We start from the raw sequence: 22,305 nt of genomic DNA on the forward strand, positions 1-22,305 counted from the left end.
GAATGAATCTGTAGATGGCTCTTTTTACCAATATAAAGATCCTAGTAACTACAGGAAAAATTACAGCTTCACTTTCCGTTTAAATTCATAAGATTTGCAATGCAATTGGAAAGACATTTTCTATTGATTCCAATGAAACTTATAATCAAGATATTAATCATAAACAACCAACAATGAAGAGACACATTTTCCCATTATGGTTGCATAACCCAAATTTTGAGTTCACATTCTCCTGGAACAGGGGTCCCCCAGCCTTGTGTAATCTCTGGACACTTGGAGTTTTGAGAACAAATAGTAGGTGCTGCAACAAATTGGATTCCGTGGGGTGAACAATCACATGATGGATACCACAAGGACTAGATCCAGTGACAAAATATTGATACAGAAATGATGCCTCCTGGGTTATCTAATGACCTTGAAAAAAAAAAGTCAGATCTTTGGGGAAGAAACAACTGAGCATCAGAAAATGCATTAATGGCTGTCATGACATCCATGGGCGCTACATTAGTGATCACTGGTTACCAGAAAACTTACTGGATGTCTTTGTGCCAATCATTCTCAGGGGTGTTGTGAAAATAAAATGCAGGCAGGGGAACCATGTATGCTTCATTGACCTTCTTGAAGGAAGGGCAAGAAACAATTCAGCCCATTAGAAACTTTTGCTCAATCATAGTCTCACTCCATAGTGGTAGCATCTATAATCAGGAACAAAATGGGTTTGGGCATATGATTGAGTACTAACAGCAAGTTGTCCCCAATAAAGTGGGAAACAGCTAAATCACCCACAGACATGATGTTTCTGCTGCGACTCAGCCATGTAGAAGCAGTACCCATGCCATCAGTTTGTATCAGTCAAAACATGCAAAATCAGTGGTAAAATTGTAATTGATTATGCTTTGGGTATGATTAAGGGGTTAGATAGTTTTATACACAGAACAAGGGTATGGTAGTTTCTGATGATTAATCCAAATATAAAGGATTATCATGAACCTGGAACCTAGCATTTCTTCCTGCTGTCAACAATCTTTGTTAAATGAAGTTCAGTCACTGACTGAAACAACTTTACTGATTCTTGAATGTAAATGCTACTGCTCAGTGAGCACTGGGCTAATCGCTACTTAATTTGTAGTCAATGAAAGAACAATTTGTAGAACAAGCTTTACACTGGGGCTGAAAAGTACCCTTCTTCAGAGGATTCCTTCTGTCAGCTTCTGTTGTGTTAAGAGCTTGGACGGGTTTCCCTTTTCATATACCTGTTGTGCAACCAGCAAGTTTTGAGTGAATGCCTGTCAGTGCCCTGAAAGAACAAAAGAAACATGGTTAGGATTACATTCTGTGGTGCTGGTCTGCTCTTTATTCTAGCAAAGGCTCAAAGCCTGAGCTTGGTAGCTCTAGAGGATTTAGCACTAGCAGCAGCAGAATCACATGATCCAGCCATCCCGTGACTCTCATCACCAGAAGCTAAAGGAAAATATGAAGAAAAATTCACAACTCCCTCCAAGAAACAAGAGGAGCTGCTGCTTCTTTCCATCTCTGACCTTCTGTTCCTAGCCAGGGTTTCCATGGCCTCCCCCCGATTAGAGACCTTTTGCTGCCCCAACAGGGATGCAGCCACACAGCTGATCTTGGCATTTCGGCCTGAAGTCTTCTGTGGGGTTTGCATTGGCAGTGCATCAGCCAATTTGCTGCTCAGCATGCTGCAGCTCCTCCCCAAGAAGGGACAAGGCCCCCGGAAGATGCCTAAAGCCTCTTCTTCCACCACCATCCTCCTCCTCATCTCTGCCTGTGACATGCTTGGCTCTCTCGGTAAGCAGGATTCATTTGCCACATCTGGACTTTGGATATAAGCTGTGTTAGCTAGAGAAACGTAGTGTATTTTTCTCTTTGATGGGCTCTTGATTTAACCATGTTTGCATTCCGGGTGAAGACTATTTGGGAATAACCAACCATTTTGATACCGTCTTTGCATGTCAGTTACACAGAATTAAGTTCCGCTGAAATCCGTAGGTTTTACTTCTGTAGGAATATTTTATTGAACTCAATTGCTTCCAAAACTATTTGTGACACTATTTGTGATGGGTATCTCCTGACTCATAGACCTAAATAGATACTGCTACAATTACAGCATTGTCATCTTACCTCTCCTTTCTTTATTTTTCTCACTCTATCCTTAGTATTTCTGTTGTCCCTGAATGGTACTAATTCAACCTCTTAGTATGAATGGAATTCTCAAGCCCTTCCACAGCTTCCTAGCCTAAAAGGATGATGTTGATTCTGATGAGGTATATGCATATTTACACCAGAGGTAGTTGCATTAATTCAAAGTATTTGGGGGGATATAGTGAGTGTATATTTGAAAATTCAGAAGAAAAACTGTAACTATATTGCATGTTTAGGTGTTGTTTAAGAGATTGGAACAAATTTTTGTTTATAATTACATTTATTATATTTTATTTTCAGTGGCAATAAATTAATCAGTATAGCAATTAAATGACTATAGAATGAGCATATATTTATCCTGTAGGTACAATTGCAGGGAAGCTGTGATCAGAGGAAGCCCATGCTGAATGTACTCTTTGATCTGTTTTGCACATGCAGGAGACTGGGTTTATTTATTTTATGAGGTTTGTAAACCATCCCTCCCTATATAGGCTCATTCAGGGCATTTCCCAACATTTACAAATCCAAATTAAACTATAATTTAATTTAAACTCACAACAATTTAAACCTACAACTCATTAAAACTTAATGCAGCTATTCCATCTCAAGATGGTGTTTGAAATGGCACTCAGATGGCAGCATGGCACTTAACCCCAACTGAGGGAGAAAAGAGGGAGGGAAGGGAAAAGGGATGGGGGGAGGAAATGAAAAAAAGGAAAAGAGGAGGGAAGGGGGAAGGGGGAAGGGGGAAGGGGGAAGGGGGAAAGGGGAGGGTGTAACAACTGTAGCTGCCTCAGCCATATGCCTGGTAGAACAGTTCTAACTTGCAGGCCCTGAGAAACTGTACTATATCCCTCAGGGCCCAGGTCTCACTATTCAACTGGGTTGGAGCCAGCCCAAAATGGCACTGACTCTGGTTGAGGCTAGCCAGATCTCTTTAGGGCCAGGGATCTCCAGTAGATTTCCATTTGCTGACTTCGGCATATTGACGACACTCCTGTCCAAACATCCGAATCTATCAAGCAAGAGGGCTTGTATCAATGTTAAACAATATCAGTGAAAGAATCACCTTTGTGGGACCCTGCACACCAATACGTGGCATGTGGAAGTTCTCTCACTGATTGCTACCCTTTGCCCCCCAGCCCTGGAGGAATGAACACAGCCATTGTAAGGCTGACTGACCATTGTTTATGAGGCAGTTTGTCATGAGATAACTGGTATAATCATGATGTAGCAGAAGAGACTGCAGGCACAGAGTCATGAAATATTTTGGGATCCCACCCCCACCACCACCTGGAGAACTCCCTGAAAACAGAAAAACAGCACAGCTTGCAAAGCAAACATTAAAACTTTTCTCCCTGCTAGATTTCCTTTTTGCATGGAGCTTTTAATGTGAAGAAATTCTCAGGACTGCAGTTCCATGAAAAGTCTAAAGTGCACTCTGTTCTATCTCTTCAGTGTGTACTAGGCCTTGGTGTCAAATTCAAGTTTACCCTGTTTGATATGTGGAATTGCTTTTTGGTAAGTTATGAAGGGAGGAGCAAACACATTCTTATAAGACTCTCAGAGAAGACAGATCTCTGTAATAGGATGGAAAATGGTACTTGGCCTGTTCACAAGTACTGAACAGAATGTCAAAGATTGTGTGGACTGTGGATTGATTATCAGTAATCAGCAGATAAGTTTGTCTGTCTACACTTTGCCCAGTTGTCATTTTTCCATCCCCACCTCTAAACCTTTCCCCTAAGATCCAGTACTATCCTATGGTTGGAAGCTGAACAGAAAAGTCTTTTTATTGGCCAGATATTGTTCCACATAAAAACATGAGAAGGGTCCTGTGGATCAGAGATCAGGCCTATCTAGTTCTGCATCCTTTCTCACATAGTGACCAACCAGCACTTCGTTAGTGCTGACAAAAATGTAAACAATATTTATATGTAGGGTCTTCCTTTTAACCCCAAAGGGAGTATCAGACAATTATCCACTATAATATAAAATTTCATGAGCATTTAAAATGATGATAGCGTTTGTTTCTTTTCTTTAAGAGTGTTCAGATCAGTTTTTGCATTTACTGCACATAAAACAAACTCGTGTTGGCTAGAATGTACACTGGCTTTCAATAGAGGTCTGTTCAGCTTCCTGACATAATGCCACACATGGAGAACACAAGATGAATCCAGACAAGAAACAGCATACAAAAAATGTGAGACCCTAGCAGCTTCGGCTTTCAGTGCCATACTCTATGTAGGATTTAGTGGAAAGTCTTGAGCTTTTAAACCTTGAATTATCTCAATTCATGAATTAAAGTCATAATTTTCTCTCTGGTCACTCATGTGACCATGCATGCAGCTTGAAGTGGGGACTTAAAAGCAAGCATGTGATTCTTGAGCTGTGGGAGCCACATGCCCTCCCTTTGACTTCTTCTGATTAATGTAGTGAACAGAAGCTGGGGGAAGCATTGACTTATCTCATGAGAGGCAATGCTGCTTTCCAGCAAAGGGAGCTATGAAATTTACTCAGAGCATGCCACATTTAATATTTCACATTGCACACCACAGAAAGCTGATACAACTCTCAGTCTTCCCTTAAAATATATGCAGCACAGACCCCACCAGTGAAAGGACTGGCAACATTTTTACCTGCCCCTTTCTGTGGCAGCTATGAAGTGTTGCCTTTGGGATACAGAGGACACCACCCCCTGAAACAACATGATGTGGGAATCTAAGATCTGCTGCAGAGCCGGGGGGTGGGGATGGGTGGGTCTGGAAATCGCTTCTTGTTCTATCTGTGGAAATCCTCCATAGGATCCACACAATGTAGAAAAAGAACTGGCCAATCATAGCATACTCATACTGATTTTTCCACTTTAGGTATAATCTTCAGATCAACCGTCTGGTTAGGATTCCCAGGCTTTGTAGCAAACATCTCTGTGGTGAATGCTACTGATGTGTGGCCTGCTGCCTTTTGTGTGGGAAGTGCGGTAGGTACCAAGTATCATCATGTGTCAAAAAGAAGAAATGCTACTATGTGGTGCTAATAATGTTTGTGTCCTGTCCTTCATCCATCAAGTGCAGGTGGTGTGCACTAGAGCTATGGTGGACATAGCTGACTTGAAAATGTCGGTAAAATACAGTGTCTGTTAATTATCCCAAATTTTAAAAAATTCTGAGTATCAGGACACATCTGAAAAATAATCAGTCAATGTCAAAACAGAAAGGGCCTGAGGGCCAAACTGCCCGTTACACAGGATGTTTATGATCTGATCTCCTGACAGAAGGACTCTTGAGCATTGTAGCTAGACTAAATTAGATCTTAGTCTTCAATTGATGAATGAGACAAATTTTAATTAAGAAAAAAATTAGTCAATAGGGTTGTGACTTGAAAATTTAATTTTTAAGATCTTTTGCATTTCATCATGAATTTCTACCCAGAATTTTCTTACTTTCTTACATCACCATCACATTCGATAGAAGGATACCTCCATGACCTGATGGGCCCCAGAAATATTTCATTAAATACATTACCAAGCAATATGCCAAAAATATATAATGAATCAGAGAACTTAACTAAAGAGAAAGCTGGGTGAGGGGGATGGTTGCCAATGTAACAGGGGAAGTATGCAACAAAAAATTAGCTTCTCCAGAAAAAAATGTTAAAACTTGCAAACACAGACACGAAAGATCAGTTATCTAAGATCTAGTTGTAGGGGAAAATGTGAATCAGCCACTGAACAATGCTTTGGAATTCAGCTTCATTGAAGCCTGAGTTATTCTTATTCTTAAACTTATATGCCGCTCTCCCCCATATGGAGACAATATGATGCTCTTTTCCCTTTTTAATAGAAAAATCAAGGCATATCTTCTTAGATGTAAAAGTAATTTCTCTTTTACACAAATGGACTGATCTAATTAGGCCAGTGTTGCTTGGGCATCCATGACAGACCACATGGGTAACACAGGGTTGCCAGCCCCAGGTTGGGAAATTCCTGGGGAGAGTGGGGTTTGGAAAGGGAATGGAACCTTGGTGGGGTATAATCCCATAGAGTCCACCCTTAAAAACATCAGTTTTCTCCGGAACTGATCTCTATTGTCTAGAGATGAGCTTTAATTCCAGAGTATCCCCAAGCCCCACATGAAGGCTGGCATCCCTAGCACAATCCAAAGTTCAGTTGTCATTTTCCTATCCCAGAACAAATCTGTAATGTAGGCTCTGCCATTCATTGCCTTCTATGTGGACAGCTCTGGCACTGCCCTTTACTAGAAATGTTCTACTCAGAATGTTCAGGCAGTCCTCTCTGCAGTAATAGTTTCACTTTCTCATCCATTGCAATCATAAGTATTATTATTCTATCCTGTATCTCCCATCATTTAAGATGATTTTGAAACAATTTAAAAATAATACAGTCTAGTATTTAAAACCACTGAAACAAACAAAAAAGCAGCAGATTCAATTCAATCTACATCAACCAAAAGTTATCATAATTTTCAACAACTTGCCTACAAAGGTGTACCTTTCAATTAAAACATAGCAAAAAAGGAAACTTATTACAGCTATCACAGCTTTAATATTTATAGAAATATTAACAGATAACATTAATAGAAATATAATAGATAATTAAATATATCTGAACAAACCATTTTGAGCATGAAAGTAATAATAATGTCATTTTCTGCAGTTGTGACATGTAGGATATTTTCCCCTTCACAGATGTGGATCCAGCTCTTGTACAGTGCTGGGTTTTGGTGGCTGTTTTGCTATGCCGTAGACTCCTACTTGGTAGTTAGAAGATCAGCAGGACTAAGGTACAAAAATTAAGTAATTTAACATTTTAGTGGAATAGAACAATCAAGACATTTCCCCCACTATTGCAAGAGAGAGGAGGGAGCCCTTCTAAGCTCTCAAAAGGCTATGCTTGGAATTATGGGTCTTGAAGCAGACAAAAAGCCATGCAGGATGAGGCTAAAGCAAAGAGAGCATGTGGATTAAATTGCCCTCTTAACTCAGTATTTTCAATATGACACAACCTTAGAGTTGCCAGTTCTAAGTTCAGAAATTCTTAGAGATTTGGAGAGAGGGTAGTGACTAGGTATGGTGTGGGTTTAGGGAGGGGAGGGGCCTCAGCAGGGCTTAATGCCATATAGCCCACTCTGAAAAGCAGCCATTTTCTCCAGGGGTGATTTCTGCAATTATTCTGGAAGATCTCCAAGGCTCATCAGGAAGTGGTCAACTCAGAGGCGGAGCAAGGGGAAACTGCGCCTGGGCTGCATGTGGGCCCTGCACCCCAGCTGCAGTGTCACCCACCCTTGCTCCAGAACACCACCAACACACACCCTCGGCGGCCCAGCCACGCCTCTGCCACTGCTCAACCCTGTGGGCACTACATCACTGGGTCAACTCTATACAAGCCCATTTTAGCTTGAGGAAATCAGATCTACCAGATTTTGTTTGGGGCCCCTAGTATAAGATTAAACTATATCTTCCTATTATTTTAATCTTCTCCATGTTAAGGGGGAACACCCCTTTGTTTGGCTTTTGTTTTGCCTAGTTTTATTATGAAGTGTTTCGTTCTTGATGGAAGTTTCCCAAATGATATTGTTGGTAATAAATTCTCAGAACAACTTTATATGAAGTGAGTTGCAAGATTTAAATTAGGTCTCCTTACAAAAAAACCTCCCTCCCCTGTACATTATTGTAAGAGTAATTGTTTTATTGTAAAGAGGGAAGAGAGATGTGCGTAATTTTGAAGAGACTTCTAATGTGTATGGCATTATATCTTCAGCAGTTTGTTTTCTGTAATCTGTTTCCAGTACAATTGTGTTGTATCACATGATGACATGGGGCTTGGCGATCCTGTTGTGTGTGGAGGGAATTGCTATGCTATACTACCCTTCCGTTTCCAGGTAAGCATAATTTTGTCTAGCTTTTATGATTGGCTTGATTATTTTGATGGATTATAGACAAATGCCACTTCTTGTCAGGGGGCAGTTGTTTGGTCTGGAAAGGACCCCTTGACTTCTGCTACCCACTCTACTGGCTTTCACTGTCCCTACCCAGGAGCCTATCACAAGTGTACAGGAAGCCATGTTGAACATGCCCACTTTGTAATTTGAAGAACTAGGAAGGAAGGAACATAAGTGGCTTTAGTCCACCTTGGGGGTTGTAGTTCAGCAGCAATGATGATAACTATGACAGTGTCAGGGAGGAGATAGTGATGGAAGAATCTATTAGCCTCTGAATCTGCCAGAGCCATCTTCTTTCTTACCTTTCCTCACTGTAGAGCTAACCATGGGTTCAGGGTTCTGACTTATTAGAGATCAGTTATCAAGAATTGGCTCCACTCTCTTAGCTCTTTGTTGGTGTAGAGTCAATGGAGAAAAAGGGTACACACAAAACTTGTTGAACTTCTTTGTTTAAAATGTGCTTGAATTGTTCAACCAGACTACTAAGGGCTAAACTACACATTGTAAACACTGTAAGGCAGAAGCAAAATTCAGATCCTGTTCTGATGTGAAAAGTTTTGAACTCTTATCCCCTGCAAGTATCTGGAGTAGCTTTCCCAAACACAGAAGTGAGATCAGCTGGGAATGTGGAGAAATAACTTTGGAGGGTTTCTGGGGACAATCAGAGGGCATGAGAAGGGTTAAGGCCACTGTTCTGTCCGCTGCTCTTCCCCTATACATGACCTCTTTATGTGTACATTCCTTGTTATCTCTGCAAATATCAGACTGAAACCATGAACTTGCCAAGATTGCTTCTACATATGTCAGAAACAACATCTTTTATGTCTTTGCCATTTGTTACATAACTTGTTAAGCTGACGTGGGTGTTCATGTTTGGTTACCTCTACAGACATTTGTCTGCATGGTCACTGAACACTGTGCAGTGGGGCAATATTTGGTGGCCCTGCTCCTGACAGCTCACTTTCAGTCAAAAAGTCTGCAGCAAGCAGCATGTAGTGCAGTTAGTAGCTTCTGTATGATTAGGATTCCGATTTTTTGTTAGTTTTGCTGATGGTGTGTGGGGGTGGAGGGGTGTACACATCCAGGGCTTGCTGGTGACATTCAGCTGAATGTATAGACATCTGAAGTGGAACCAGCAAGAGAGATGCAACTTCCCCTATTTGCCCTTGTTGAATACAGAGACGGTATTCTGAAAAAAGTTTTTCATAGCCATACATTACATAGCCATACATTTTCATAGCCATACATGAAAAAAGTTTTCCATAGCCATACATTTTTTAGCTCTAGACACACATCAAGTGAACAACCCGTTCCTTTAAACAGAAAATGAAACAAAATATAATTTTGTTAGCAGTTATTTATCTTTGATTTGTAAAAATTCCATTTTTCATATTATTAAAGGTTTTTTTAATCTTTCAAATTTTTTACTCACAGTTGAAAGATGACATAAAATTTGATTCATTCGTGGGACAGGTCCCATCATATGATCACTTTCAGAGCCACAACTCTGTTGTGAATAAGACTCTGAGTATACTAGTTAGGTCATAGGCAGCAGCAATCTTGTATATTTCCTAAATCGTTGTGTAGAAATTGCTGTGTTGAGAAGCATTATCGAGGCAGAAGAAATTAAAGAGAATTCAAAGAGTTTTATTATTACTTTCATTCCTTAGTTGTGAAAATGGTTTGGAACATGCAATTCCACATTACGTCACTACATATGTTCCATTGGTGCTTGTGTTGCTGGCCAACCCAATACTTTTCAGCAGAACAGTGACAGCAGGTAAGATTGTGAATGACAGTTGGATTTTACGCCTATTAATTAAAAAGGAGTATTAAAAAGACTTGCTAATGGATCACAGTTCCTTTTTGGATATGTTTGCCAAGCAATATAAGTTACTGGAAGAAAGAGATGCATCAGAAAATGCGTAATACAAACCTGATGTGGTTCATGAATAATAATTAGCTCACAGGCTGTTTAGTATGCTTCAAGAAAACAAATAAAACAGATGGAACGCAAAGGGGTGAGGTAGAGCACTATCTTTTGTGAGAACTTAAACTAGAGGGAGTTCCTAGAGATTATTTGCCAGGCAGGAATGGACTAAACAAGCACTGGGTACATGCCTGTAGAGAAATACTAGGACAAGAAATGGTGGTGTAACTTGAGAGAGGACTGAGACAAAAGAGGCAGGCAGGGTAGTTATTGGATATTGGTGGAGAGACAAAAGCATCATGGGCTGCTTGGGAAGGAGAAGAAGGAATGACAGGGTGCATTTTGTATGCACATTTTGGGCTAGAAACACTGGCTGTCTATAAAGATTCAGAGATAAAAGCTACAATTCCATCTCTTTGCTCACTTGCCTTCTTTTTCGAACAACTGCTGTAGTTTTCAAAAGGTATACATGCTTGGTGATTTGAATCGAGGAGTCAAGTGCATATTATTTATCAAGACACAGAGATTTGCTACAGTCTCTCTAGAAGGATTAAATAGGGTAATTGAGGATGACAAGCTCAAATGCACTTATTACAGGTTACAGTTTTGCTAGTTTTTTGTGGTTGGAGGGGTTATATAGTAGGCAAACGCTTGTTAACAAATAGAAATAAATCCCTACTGATTATGTGGGAAACATACTGGAATGCAGAACTTTTAGGCACAATCCATGGAGAAGCCTTGTTGTTATAGGAAAACAAAGCCACACTGGCCCCCAGATAGGTCATCTGGGAACAAACTCCTCAGATTTCAGGCTGAGATGAAATGGTTTTTCCTGTAGGGAGACAAATGGGTAGTATGGAGATAATTTTGCCTCACCTGCCAGGAAGAAGCAAGACAGATCACTTTTGGGATATTCTGAGTCTGAGCCATAAAAGTTGAGAATGTGCATCTTGTTAGCATTGCGTATAGATGTGAGACAGTGCACATGGGAACTCAAAACCTCATTTCAGGATAGGTCAGAAAGAAACCCTCAGAGGTGAGAGAGAAAGAATTAGAATATTTTCTTGTTGCGTGAAAGTGTGCAAACCGAGGACCAGGAAACAGGGGAAAACCGAGTGAAGTCTGCCTTGACCTGCTTGTTTTTCAAAGTTCTAACTTTGCTTGTGTACATTCCTTGGAAAGGAATGCTGAGGTAAAAACAGTGACTTACGCAAACTAGTTCTTGGTTTTGTTTCTTTTGATTAGAAATTGTAAAACTTACATTAATTTTCTCATCCAAGTTTCCTATGCACCTGCACTCTTAGAAAAATAGAAATGCATGCTAGCAAATAAAGATCTTTTCTCTTTTTTAAAAGATCACAGACTGTGACCAAAGATTTTTACCCAGTGTCTGGCTGTTCATTCATGCATAGACTGAAACTTCTAACCAGGCTATAGTATTTAGCAGATAGAGTCACCTCTATCAGTACCTTAAACCACTAATAGCAAGAAAAGGGCAAAGTTTGAATAGTGGTAACCCAACTTGTAGAATAGGAGGGAAGGGGGAAAATGGACAGCCTCTGTCACACATGTGGCTCCCCCATCACAAGCAGAGTTGGGGGGTCAGTTATCACAGGCTCTTCTGCCCAAAGACCAAGCAAGAGGAATTAAGTGAGGCTTGCATGGAAAAACGAACCAAGGGACTATAGAGATGAGGTTCAAAACCTGTTCAGCCTTGAGGCTATGTGACCTCAGCCAGTTACTCTCTTTGATTGCCGTTCTAAGAAACTTCCAGACAGACCTGCTTAGAGTTGCTTTCATAGTCCAGCTAATAAGGTTGCTGCTGAGTAACCTGGGGAGAACCACTTATTCTTTCCTGAGTTTTGTGAAGGCAAGATGGAATAAAATAAGATAGAAAATTTTAAATTTTAAAATCTTGGTGCCTATTCCATAACTAACATGGCCAACATATTCTCCTTCTGCTTGCCAGTTGCTTCTTTACTGAAGGGAAGACAAGGCATCTACACAGAGAACGAGAGGAGACTGGGGACAGAGATCAAAGTCCGCTTTTTCAAAATTATGCTAGTCTTTGTTATTTGGTAAGACAAATCTTTCCATGGTACTTAGCTAGATTTTGCATAATTCATTTCTTGGTTTTAAACCACCTCCACAAATGCTGTTGAACAGATATTTCAGTGTTGTGTTATTTCCCTGTTTGGAGCAGGTACTAATAATTTTCTTCCATATGTAGCATCTACCATGGAACCCCCACCCCAATTTACATCCATGTCAGAGTATGGCCTGAGTACAAGTGAATAAATTTTAATTCAACTGCCTTCCTAAAGAAAAATAGAACAATTTCTTTAGTTTAGGTCATACCAGGGACGTAGGTATAGATTTTTTATGCGGGGGTTCGGGGTGGGGCCACACCCCCACCTGCCTCTAGGGCATGGCCACACCTCCCCAAGCCCCACCCCTGGCCTAGCGCTTATAAAAGCAGCTCTCCGAGGTCGGGGATGGCAGACTCCCCTGCCCTGCCCTGCCCCTCCCCTCTGGGCAGAGGCATAGAGGGAAAATGGAGCCCATTGCAAAATCTGAGTTTTGCGCCCCCCCTCCCCCAGGCAGCCGCTGTGATGCTGGAATCCACCCCCCAAACAGCATCACTTTCAATGGTGTTTAAACTAGAGAGCCCAAATTCTCCTTTTAAATCCACCTTAAAGGGAGAATCTGGGGTCCCCAGTTAAACAACATTGAAAGTGATGCTCTTTTGGGGTGGATTATCCCCCACCCTGAAACAGCATCACTTTCAATGTGGCGTAGTGGTTAAGAGCAGGTGCATTCTAATCTGGAGGAACAGGGTTTGATTCCCTTCTCTGCCACTTGAGCTGTGGAGGCTTATCTGGGGAATTCAGACTAGCCTGTGCACTCCCACACACGCCAGCTGGGTGACCTTGGGCTAGTCACAGCTTCTCGGAGCTCTCTCAGCCCCACCCACCTCACAGGGTATTTGTTGTGAGGGAGCAAGGGCAAGGAGATTGTAAGCCCCTTTGAGTCTCCTACAGGAGAGAAAGGGAGGATATAAATCCAAACTCTTCTTCTTCTTCTAAACTGAGGACCTCAGATTCTCCCTTTAAATCCATGCCGAAGGGGGTGGATTTAAAAGGAGAATCTGGGGAAATTTGGGGGGCGCCTGCTGTCAGGGGTGCAATGGTTAAGCTAGAAGCAGCAAACTTTCAGGGTATCTTTAGGAGTCTCTCCTAATGATACCACCCAGGTTTGGTGAAGTTTGGTTCAGGGGGTCCAAATTTATGGACCCTCAAAGGTGTAGCCCCATCTCCTATTAGCTCCCATTGGAAACAATGGGGGATGGGGCACCCCCTTTGGGAGTCCATAGCTTTGGACCCCTGGACCAAACTTCACGAAACCTGGGTGGTATCAATAAGAGACTCTCCTGATGATACCTGCCAGGTTTGGTGATGTTTGGTTCAGGGGGTCCAAAGTTATGGACCCTCAAAGGTGTAGCCCCCATCTTCTATTAGCTCCCATTGGAAACAATGGAGGATGGGGGCACCCCCTTTGGGAGTCCATAACTGTGGACCCTCCAAACCAAACCTCACCAAAACCAGATAGCATCATCAGGAGAGTCCCCCAAACAATCCCTGAAAGTTTGGTGCTGCTAGCCCAAACAATGCGCCCCCTGCAGGCCAAAAACCAAATCATCACTAAAATGTTTTAAAAACCCGCAAATGGGTGGGCGGAGCTTTGGACATGAATGGGGAGGGTTCAAACCCGAGAACACCCCCCCTTACCTATGTCCATGGGTCATACAAAGGGATTCTAAAACAAATGGATCTCATACTTGTAGGGAAGGGTTTTGTGATGCTGACTATAAAACTTAGCACTGAAGAAAATGCAGTTATCATCTTTTGGCCAACAAGTACAATTGCACTTTAAAAACATAACATAATCCACCTCCCTGCCTTTATGCCCTTCACAGCTGGTCATCAAACATTATCAATGAGAGCCTTCTCTTTTACCTGGAAATGCAACCTGATATCAATGGAAACCCCTTGAAAAGTATCCGGAATGCTGCACTCATCACATGGATTATAATGGTAAATGCAAACTGATTTTTAAAAGTACTGCATCAAGTTTTGACAACAGCAGCTGAAATCTTCACTCACATGATTTGGTGTTGTCAATGTTCTTTGAATCTTTTGATAGTTCAACAGGAGAAAAGTTGATGATCTGTATGATGTACTATGCAATTTGCCAGTCAAAAAGGAATGGACGAACTGCCCCAATGTCACAAAAGTGCAGGGCAGGCACAAGAATCTTTTGCTGCCATTGGCTGACGTTTTCTCATTCTATAGAGCGGCAGACCATGCAAAAAGGACTAGGAAAAGAGGTAGAAATAGAACTGTATAGAACTGTCTCCCAGGATGCCCCTGTGCACCAACAACAATCCTCAGATTACCACCTTCTGGCTGTTTTCCTACTTAATCGTAGTCCACTTGGCATCCACTTGGCATCCACCGCATGAAATGATTTTTCTGTAGCAGCTCCTAGCATGTGTAATGGACCTTCTGAGGAAGTGATGGGTGTGCCAATTTTGGATTATTTTGAGAGGTGCTGCCAAGTCATTTTATTCCCTGGTGCTTTTAATGTGATATAGTCTACAGGCATTTTGGATGGAAGAGCATTATTTTCAATTCAGAATTGTAAACAGCCTGCAGTCACAAAGGAAAGGTGGGGTATAAATACATTATCACGTCAAATTAACATAATTATTAAATAAGAAATGAAGAGGCAAGATTTGGAAAGGCATCAGGTCAAGGGAAACAGGGCTTCAGGCAAGGAGAGAGACAGCTATGTTGAGGGGAAAAAGAAAAATTTTCAGGGAAGAATGTGGAGGGAAAGACAAAATCGTCAGAACAGTGCAGGAGAGAGCAGGAAACATGAAGTTTTTTCTTATGGTCTGAAATAACTATCCCAATATTTGGCAGCAGACCACTACTTTTGCTGTTAGAAGCCTGTTTAAATGCCACATGTGGTTGTATGTATGCAGCCTTGCTGGTGTTTTCTTCTTCAATAATACAATATTGTATTCTTCAGTACTCAATATTGTGTCACTGCATAGGTTGAATATATTCGGTGGCATCTGCCCCTTTCCCTGGAGTTCTTGCATTTATCTCTTCTGCATTATAGCAATTGTTATACTTATCATCTCCAATGCTGCTTTCCCATTATCTGCTTCCTACTCTTTTCTCCATTATCTCTTCTGCTTTATAGCACAATAGGCCTTGCATTACTTTCTTTTTGCTTCAACACATTATCTGCAGTCTGTGCCTTTGATGTCACTTGTTTCTTTTCACTGTTGAAGGTTATCTCTATCCAACATTCTCATCTGTTCTCTCACATTTATTATTGGTCCCCTGCCCACTGTCCTGTTTTCAACTTTTCCTCCCTCCTATTCTCTTCCCCACCAACACAGGAGTGTGCCTTTGCTGCAGTCCTGCTGCTATCCTATAGTCAGGCAGTTACATTTCCTCAAGATGTGGACAATACTAGACACTACTGGAGTCAGCTTGGGCTGCTTCATCAAATCAAATAGTCTTGCTTGTAATGCATCTATAATATATAATATCTAGCATGACCATTATTCTTGCATGTTCCATCTCACCTTCTGGCGTAGTGGCATAATGGTTAAGAGCAGGTGCACTCTAATCTAGAGAATCAAGTTTGATTACTGGTTCTGCCACTTGAGCTGTGGAGGCTTATCTGGGGAACTAGATTAGCCTGTGCACTCAACACATGTCAGCTGGGTGACCTTGGACTTGTCAGAGTTCTTTGGAGCTCTCTCAGCCCCACCCACCTCACAGGGGGTTTGTTGTGAGGGGAGAAGGGAAAGGAGATTGTAAGCCCCTTTGAGTCTCCTATAGGAGAGAAAGGGGTGGTAGTGGTATAAATCCAAACTCTTCTTCTTCATTCCTGAATTCATAGGCCTGTGTCTGCTGTCTTCTGCTGATCTTTCACTTGGTTTAAAGATTTATAATTGTTACCAGCACTTTGTTTTCATTCCTTTATTATCTTTCTCAGCCTTCTGGGTTTTTTTCTGCAAGTTTCTCCTTTCCAAAGTTGTCCTTTTTATAAAGCCACACTTGCTCCACTGATGCCAGAGTTCAGGGGCTCCAGGCAGCTTTTTTGGCCCGGAAGAAGCAGAGCAGGATGCATATTGTAATATATGTCCTTGTAAATGGGCACATCTCCTTCCACTTCTTGCCAGTTCATTATTCCAACATTGGAGTGTCCTGTTCTCATAGTAAACTAAAGCCCAAATTTCTGGTGCCTAATTCTTTCCTTTATCACTGTTGTAGGATTGACTACTGGTTAACATAACCAAGTTAAAACTGTGTGGCTGAAAGCAAATCAGATATGTGTGCAATGGCAGCCATGATCTTTCCTTAGTTTTCCTTGTCAGACTTTGATTTCCTTATTCATATCCTACCTTCTTCAAGAAATCCTGCTTTCTTACAAAACGAAGGACTATTTCAAGGCTGCACCAGAATCTACCGTGCTGTCACTGTCAAGTCACAATATTGTCCTTGCTGGTAATGGTTCTGCCAGCAGGGCTCCTAGGGGGACAAAGCTGTGAGTCTAGGGCTAAGAGCCAAGCAAGCTTCTGACTTAAGCCCAACTACCTGCAAGGAGAGAGCAGATGTTCAGCTCTGATCTTACACATTAGGTATATGGTTGTGAATAAAACCTTGTTTTGTCTGCTGATGAATCAAAGGGCAGGTTCTCTACATCTCAACCCATTTTCCACATTAACTGTACAGTTCCAGGGAAAGAATGCAGAATACACCATTTGATGAATAAATATGTTGGGTTGCCATGTGGACCCCTGATATTGCCAGCATTAAATGAGGACACCACAGCTTTCTCTGTCATTTGTGCTTGCTTTCAGGTTCTGCTTCTCCAGTATGACACACATTTCTCATGGAAGTTTCATGGTCATTAATACCATCATCACAGCAACAATTATGATATCACTGAGTGAAAAAAAGAAAAGGTCATCTAAGTCTCTTTCTGCAGCTATGTAGAATGTAATGCAGCAAAGACAGAAAATGCTAGAACTCTACTACTGCATAATCGTAGAACTCTCAAAGCAATGTAAAACTGTGCCATGGCTTGGCTTGTACCATTTTTGCCATGTTCTGTATAGAATAGAATAGAATAGAATAGAATCTTTATTGGCCAAGTGTGATTGGACACACAAGGAATTTGTCTCCGGTGCATATGCTCTCAGTGTACATAAAAGAAAATACATTTGTCAAGAATCATAAGGTACAGCACTTAATGATTGTCATATAGGTCTAGTAAGCAATCAGGAAACAATCAATAGTAATAAAAACATAAAATGTAAAATCATAAAATAAAATGATAGATATTTATTATTACGGCCTTTTGGCCAGCCAATAGTTTAAAATCAGAGTACATGTGAATACATAGCACTCCACTTATACAAAAATATAATATAAATTAAAATCCATTATAAAATCTATTAATAAATAACATTAGCTTCAGGCATTATTACAGTCCTCATCACACAGTGCGGCTCTTTGTTTTAATAAGGAACTACGCTTGTTGTGTACCAGTATGCAAAATTTAGCTACCTTCTGTGAGATGGCAGAAACACGATCTTCTAATAATATTCTTACAGAATTCGTATCCGAGTTATCTATGAATGGATATACATGACGAGTTAACAATGGTTGGATCAACAGCTTCCTTTCACCTTCATGTAACTTGCAATGCAGTAAGATATGTGACATTGAGTCTACTTCACCTGAGCGCACACACAGCTTCTCCTGTGCCTTGGAATGTTTTGGAATCGTCCCATCAGATTAGCTGATGGGAAGGCATCGAAGCGAGCCCTAGAAAAAGCCCATCGGCTTCTTGCTGATGTTATTACGGATAGATAAGGTGCAGCTGAAATACCTATCCATGATTTTAGTGGTTTATATAGGACAGGTAGCCGGGGGAAATCTGTTTGCAACTCAATGTCAGTAAGACGTTGGTGGACCATACCCATTGCTCTGCTACTTCCAATCTCCAAAAGTTGCATTGGATCAAGACCACACTGTCTGAGTTTTGATGTAATCTTTTCTAGCCATCCAGGGTAGGGTGTTGCTGCCAATAAATAAAATAAAATGAAATGTCAGCACAGGCTATAGTCATACAGTCATAATTGGGAGGAGATGGGTAATAGGAATGATGAAAAAAGTAGTGCAGTAATTATATAATAAATATATAATAAATAGTTTGACATTATCGAGGGAATTATTTGTTTAACAGAGTGATGGCATTCGGGAAAAAACTGTTCTTATGTCTAGTTGTCTTGGTGTGCAGTGCTCTGTAGCGACGTTTAGAGGGTAAGAGTTGAAACAGTTTATGTCCAGGATGCGAGGGGTCAGTAAATATTTTTTTGACCCGTGCAGTATACAGGTCCTCAATGGAAGGCAGGTTAGCAGCAATTGTTTTTTCTGCAGTTCTGATTATTCTCTGAAGTCTGTGTCGATCTTGTTGGGTTGCAGAACCAAACCACACAGTTATAGAGGTGCAGATGACAGACTCAATGATTCCTCTGTAGAACTGTATCAGCAGCTCCTTGGGCAGTTTGAGCTTCCTGAGTTGGCGCAGAAAGAACATTCTTTGTTGTGCTTTTTTAATGACATTTTTGATATTAGGTGTCCATTTTAGGTCATGAGATATGATGGAGCCTAGAAATTTAAAGGTCTCTACTGTTGATACTGTGTTGTCTAGTATTGTGAGAGGAGGTAGGATGGGAGGGTTTCTCCTGAAATCTACCACCATTTCTACGGTTTTAAGTGTGTTCAGTTCTAGATTGTTCCAGTGGCACAGTTTGTTCAACCTCCCGTCTAGTTGTTCAACCTCCCGTCTGTATGCGGTTTCATCGTTGTCTCGAATGAGACCAATCACTGTTGTATCATCTGCAATTGTATTTGACCTGTGCTCCTTTATATTTGACCTGTGCTCAAAGGAGCACAGGATAAGGAGCAAAGGATAAGGAGCAAAGGATAAGGATAAGGAGCAAAGGATAAGGAGCAAAGGATAAAGGACCTGTGCTCCTTTATCCTTTGTATTTGACCTGTGCTCCTTTATACATATGAATACAAATGTGAATTGTTTCTTTAGGAGGCTTGTCACGGCCAAAATCTCCACTGATATTCTCAACCATATCGATTTGCCTTCCATACCCATGATAATGTCTCTGTTATCTGTCTTCCAGGGAGTCCTGAATCCAATGCAAGGCTTCCTCTTAACTCTGGTTTTTTATGGATGGACTGGGTGGAAAGTGGACCTGCCGTGGCGAAAAAGTGAAATACCCTGGGAGTCCTTGTCTACATCCAATGCTGCTGAAAATGCTTATGCATTGCCGGGTGGGAACTCAGTGAATTTCCACGATTCAAAGATAGCCACTGTTGCACCAAACCATCAGACGGATGAGACCTTAAACATACTGTCTGAAGGAAACCTTCCTAGCGATGATAGGCTAGCTAGGAACTCTCCTGTTTACCAGGGCTGGTGATTCGCACAACCACAGGCCTAGTTCACACATGCATGCTCCTCACATGATGTGAATAGGTCATCATAGACAGGTGGTTGGTTGAATTCAACTGTAGTTGGTTGAATTCAATATTTTTCAGTATTCAGTTCATATATTCAGCTGCCAGTCATCAAATGTATATAGCACAGAGAAGGAAGTAAATATGTGATCCTGGCCACAAAGTAAACCTTTTCCTTCATCCCGTTCCCTTACCACACTCACCATCTACAGCGCTCTATTTTGAATGGATTCTGTTTCCAGACCTTTGTTTGTACCTCTGGATGTTCTTCTTGAAGAGGGAGGGGAAAATGCAACAAATGTCTGTGGGGACAAAAATGAAATATGATATTTTAAATGTTTTTTAAAAGTCAGTGTTCTTTGATGTTAGTGGAAGGTCCTTATGATACATAGGCGTTATTCACTTCAGAGACTCTGGTTTAACTTCTAGTTATGTTAGTGCACACATTTCTATGAAATCCTCTAATGTCTTTCCTGACTAGCTGGTAAGAAAGTTGTTGGTTGTCTTTGATTGGAAATTAATTAAGAACTGCACTTTAACTGTTGTATCCTTCCCTTTATGGTATATGGAAGAACTTGCTTTGTTGGAGTGATCTTGTACTTCCCTCTAGGCTATATTTATTTTAATAAATATTCTGGGCATCTTCTGGTACATGTTTGCCCCTGGAATGATTTCTGTAGAAGAATACATATAGGAAAGTAATATGGTCTTTTAAAAAAGGCCATTTAGCAATGGTAAGTTTAGATAAAATTCACAATGAATATGTCCATCAAAGACCATTAGTCATAAGAGACAAAGAAAGGCACCTCCAATGTTAGAGGCAGAACTGCTCCAGTTTTTTGTCTTTCTGGGCAAACACGAGGCAAGGGGTCCTGCTTGCAAACTCCTCAAACTTCAGTAATTTACTTCAATGAATACTTTTTTTTGGTTTGACACAACAAAGAAACGTTTATGCTACATTTTATGTTAACATTGGCATTAAACAACCACATGGATTCTGCCAAAAAGATCTTGAGAAGGAACCTGCTGGTATGGAGTGTTCTCCTTATATCAATATATATAATTTTTTCTCTGCTTGTTTGCTGCCTCCTGGATTGAAAAGGTGGCAAAACTGGCACTATATGAAGAAGGGTCACAATGAGAAGTCTCCCTCCACTCCACCGTATATATATGATTTCTTTGTTGGTTCATTCATGCTTCTGCTTCATAGCATCCTTCAAGCACTGGGCAACAGGGAACACAGATCAGTCCTACAGGAACTGTCCCCCTAGCCTGGGTCATGCCCAGGTAATATAAGGATATATCTGTAGTTGATATAAGTATGTACCTGTAGTTAATTATGCATTTTCGTGTACATACAGCAAGGAGCTATTTTATTTTGGACCCCTATGCTTTTGCAAAAGAGCTCAGAACAGTATATGTGGGGATTTGTCTCATAGCCTCACAAAAACAATGTAAGTTAGTATGACAGAGAATGGCTGACCCAAGGTCATCCAGTCAAGTTTTATGATTGAGTAGGAATCTGAAGCTAGATCTTCTCAGTCCAAGTCTGACACTCTAATTGCTCCAACCAGTTAGTTCTCTTTGAGTCTTTGAGACTTAGCCTCAGAGGTGTACTAGGGGAAAATGGTGCTCAGGACATGACCAGCTCCCTGTACTCCCCCTTCCCCCATTCATGGCTCCCTGCACCCCCCTATCTGGGGAGGGCAGGGCTTGGCAGCAGGTGGCTCAGGTGGGTGGCTCAGGCAGGCGCCACAGCAGCAAGCCAGTGGCTGGCCTCCTGGCCCTCCCTGGGGGAGGACAAGAGCCAGCCTGCAGCCACAGCAAACAGCTGAGCCAGCTCCGCTCACCTTGGCACTGAGGAGCGAGTGGGGAGGCTGTGGCCATCACCGCCAAGGCCCCTCCCCACCCACAGCACTTTGCAGTGGCCTGAGGGGAACCCTGGCACAGCCTGAGGGAGGTTGGGAAGACAGCCAGAGAGCGGTGGAGGCAGGGGCCACAGGAGTCCTGTGTCCAGACAACCTGGCTGCGGGGGTCTTGGCAGCGGACAGCATTCAGGTGGGCAGTTGGGGCCAGGGTGGGCACAGCAGTGGGGAAAGTAGGGGTGATTTTGTGCCCCCCATGTGATTGAACAGGCTGTGTCCGGGGACATGGAATACCCCATGTCCCCATGGCCTGTACACCCCTGCTTAACCCTTGACTCTTTCCTCACTGCCAAGTCTTAGTTGTCATTCATGTGAGGAAGCAACAATCAAGTGAGCAGCTTGGTAGCTGACAGACTGAGCTGTGATTGAAAATGCTGTTATTCAAATTTCATCTAACAAATTTACTAAGTGCCTTTGGACAAACCACCTGGCCTCATCCTCAGCTCATTATCTCTAATGTGGAGATGATACTTCTGGCCTACCTTATTTATTGTAAGAGTACATAAGAGAATTCATATTTTCAGTATTGAAACATTACACATGTACTAAAATATTTACTGATTGACTGGAAATTTTGCTTTGCTATTAGGAGAGACATGTTATAGAGGTACAACATGGCTGAATATCAGTCTTTGTGTGTTATCTTCCACTCCCATCCCTCGGTCATTATACAGAATTAGATTTTTACCAGTAAATTTAGA

At 41.5% G+C, this 22,305-nt stretch overlaps 1 protein-coding gene across 1 annotated transcript; it reads left to right on the plus strand.

Moving 5' to 3' along the window:
• The first annotated feature begins 1,419 nt into the window (after window positions 1-1,419).
• Window positions 1,420-20,332, plus strand: GPR143 (G protein-coupled receptor 143). The gene is made up of 8 exons (XM_048494385.1): window positions 1,420-1,806; window positions 5,031-5,140; window positions 6,868-6,962; window positions 7,968-8,060; window positions 9,791-9,900; window positions 12,020-12,128; window positions 14,027-14,144; window positions 19,343-20,332. Exons 1-8 carry the CDS (start codon window positions 1,563-1,565, stop codon window positions 19,640-19,642), a joined length of 1,179 nt encoding a protein of 392 aa, XP_048350342.1. The 5' UTR covers window positions 1,420-1,562; the 3' UTR covers window positions 19,643-20,332.
• Window positions 20,333-22,305: the final 1,973 nt, after the last annotated feature.

This window comes from Sphaerodactylus townsendi, linkage group LG04 (genome assembly GCF_021028975.2).
Source record: "Sphaerodactylus townsendi isolate TG3544 linkage group LG04, MPM_Stown_v2.3, whole genome shotgun sequence".
Classification (NCBI taxonomy): Eukaryota; Metazoa; Chordata; class Lepidosauria; order Squamata; family Sphaerodactylidae; genus Sphaerodactylus; species Sphaerodactylus townsendi.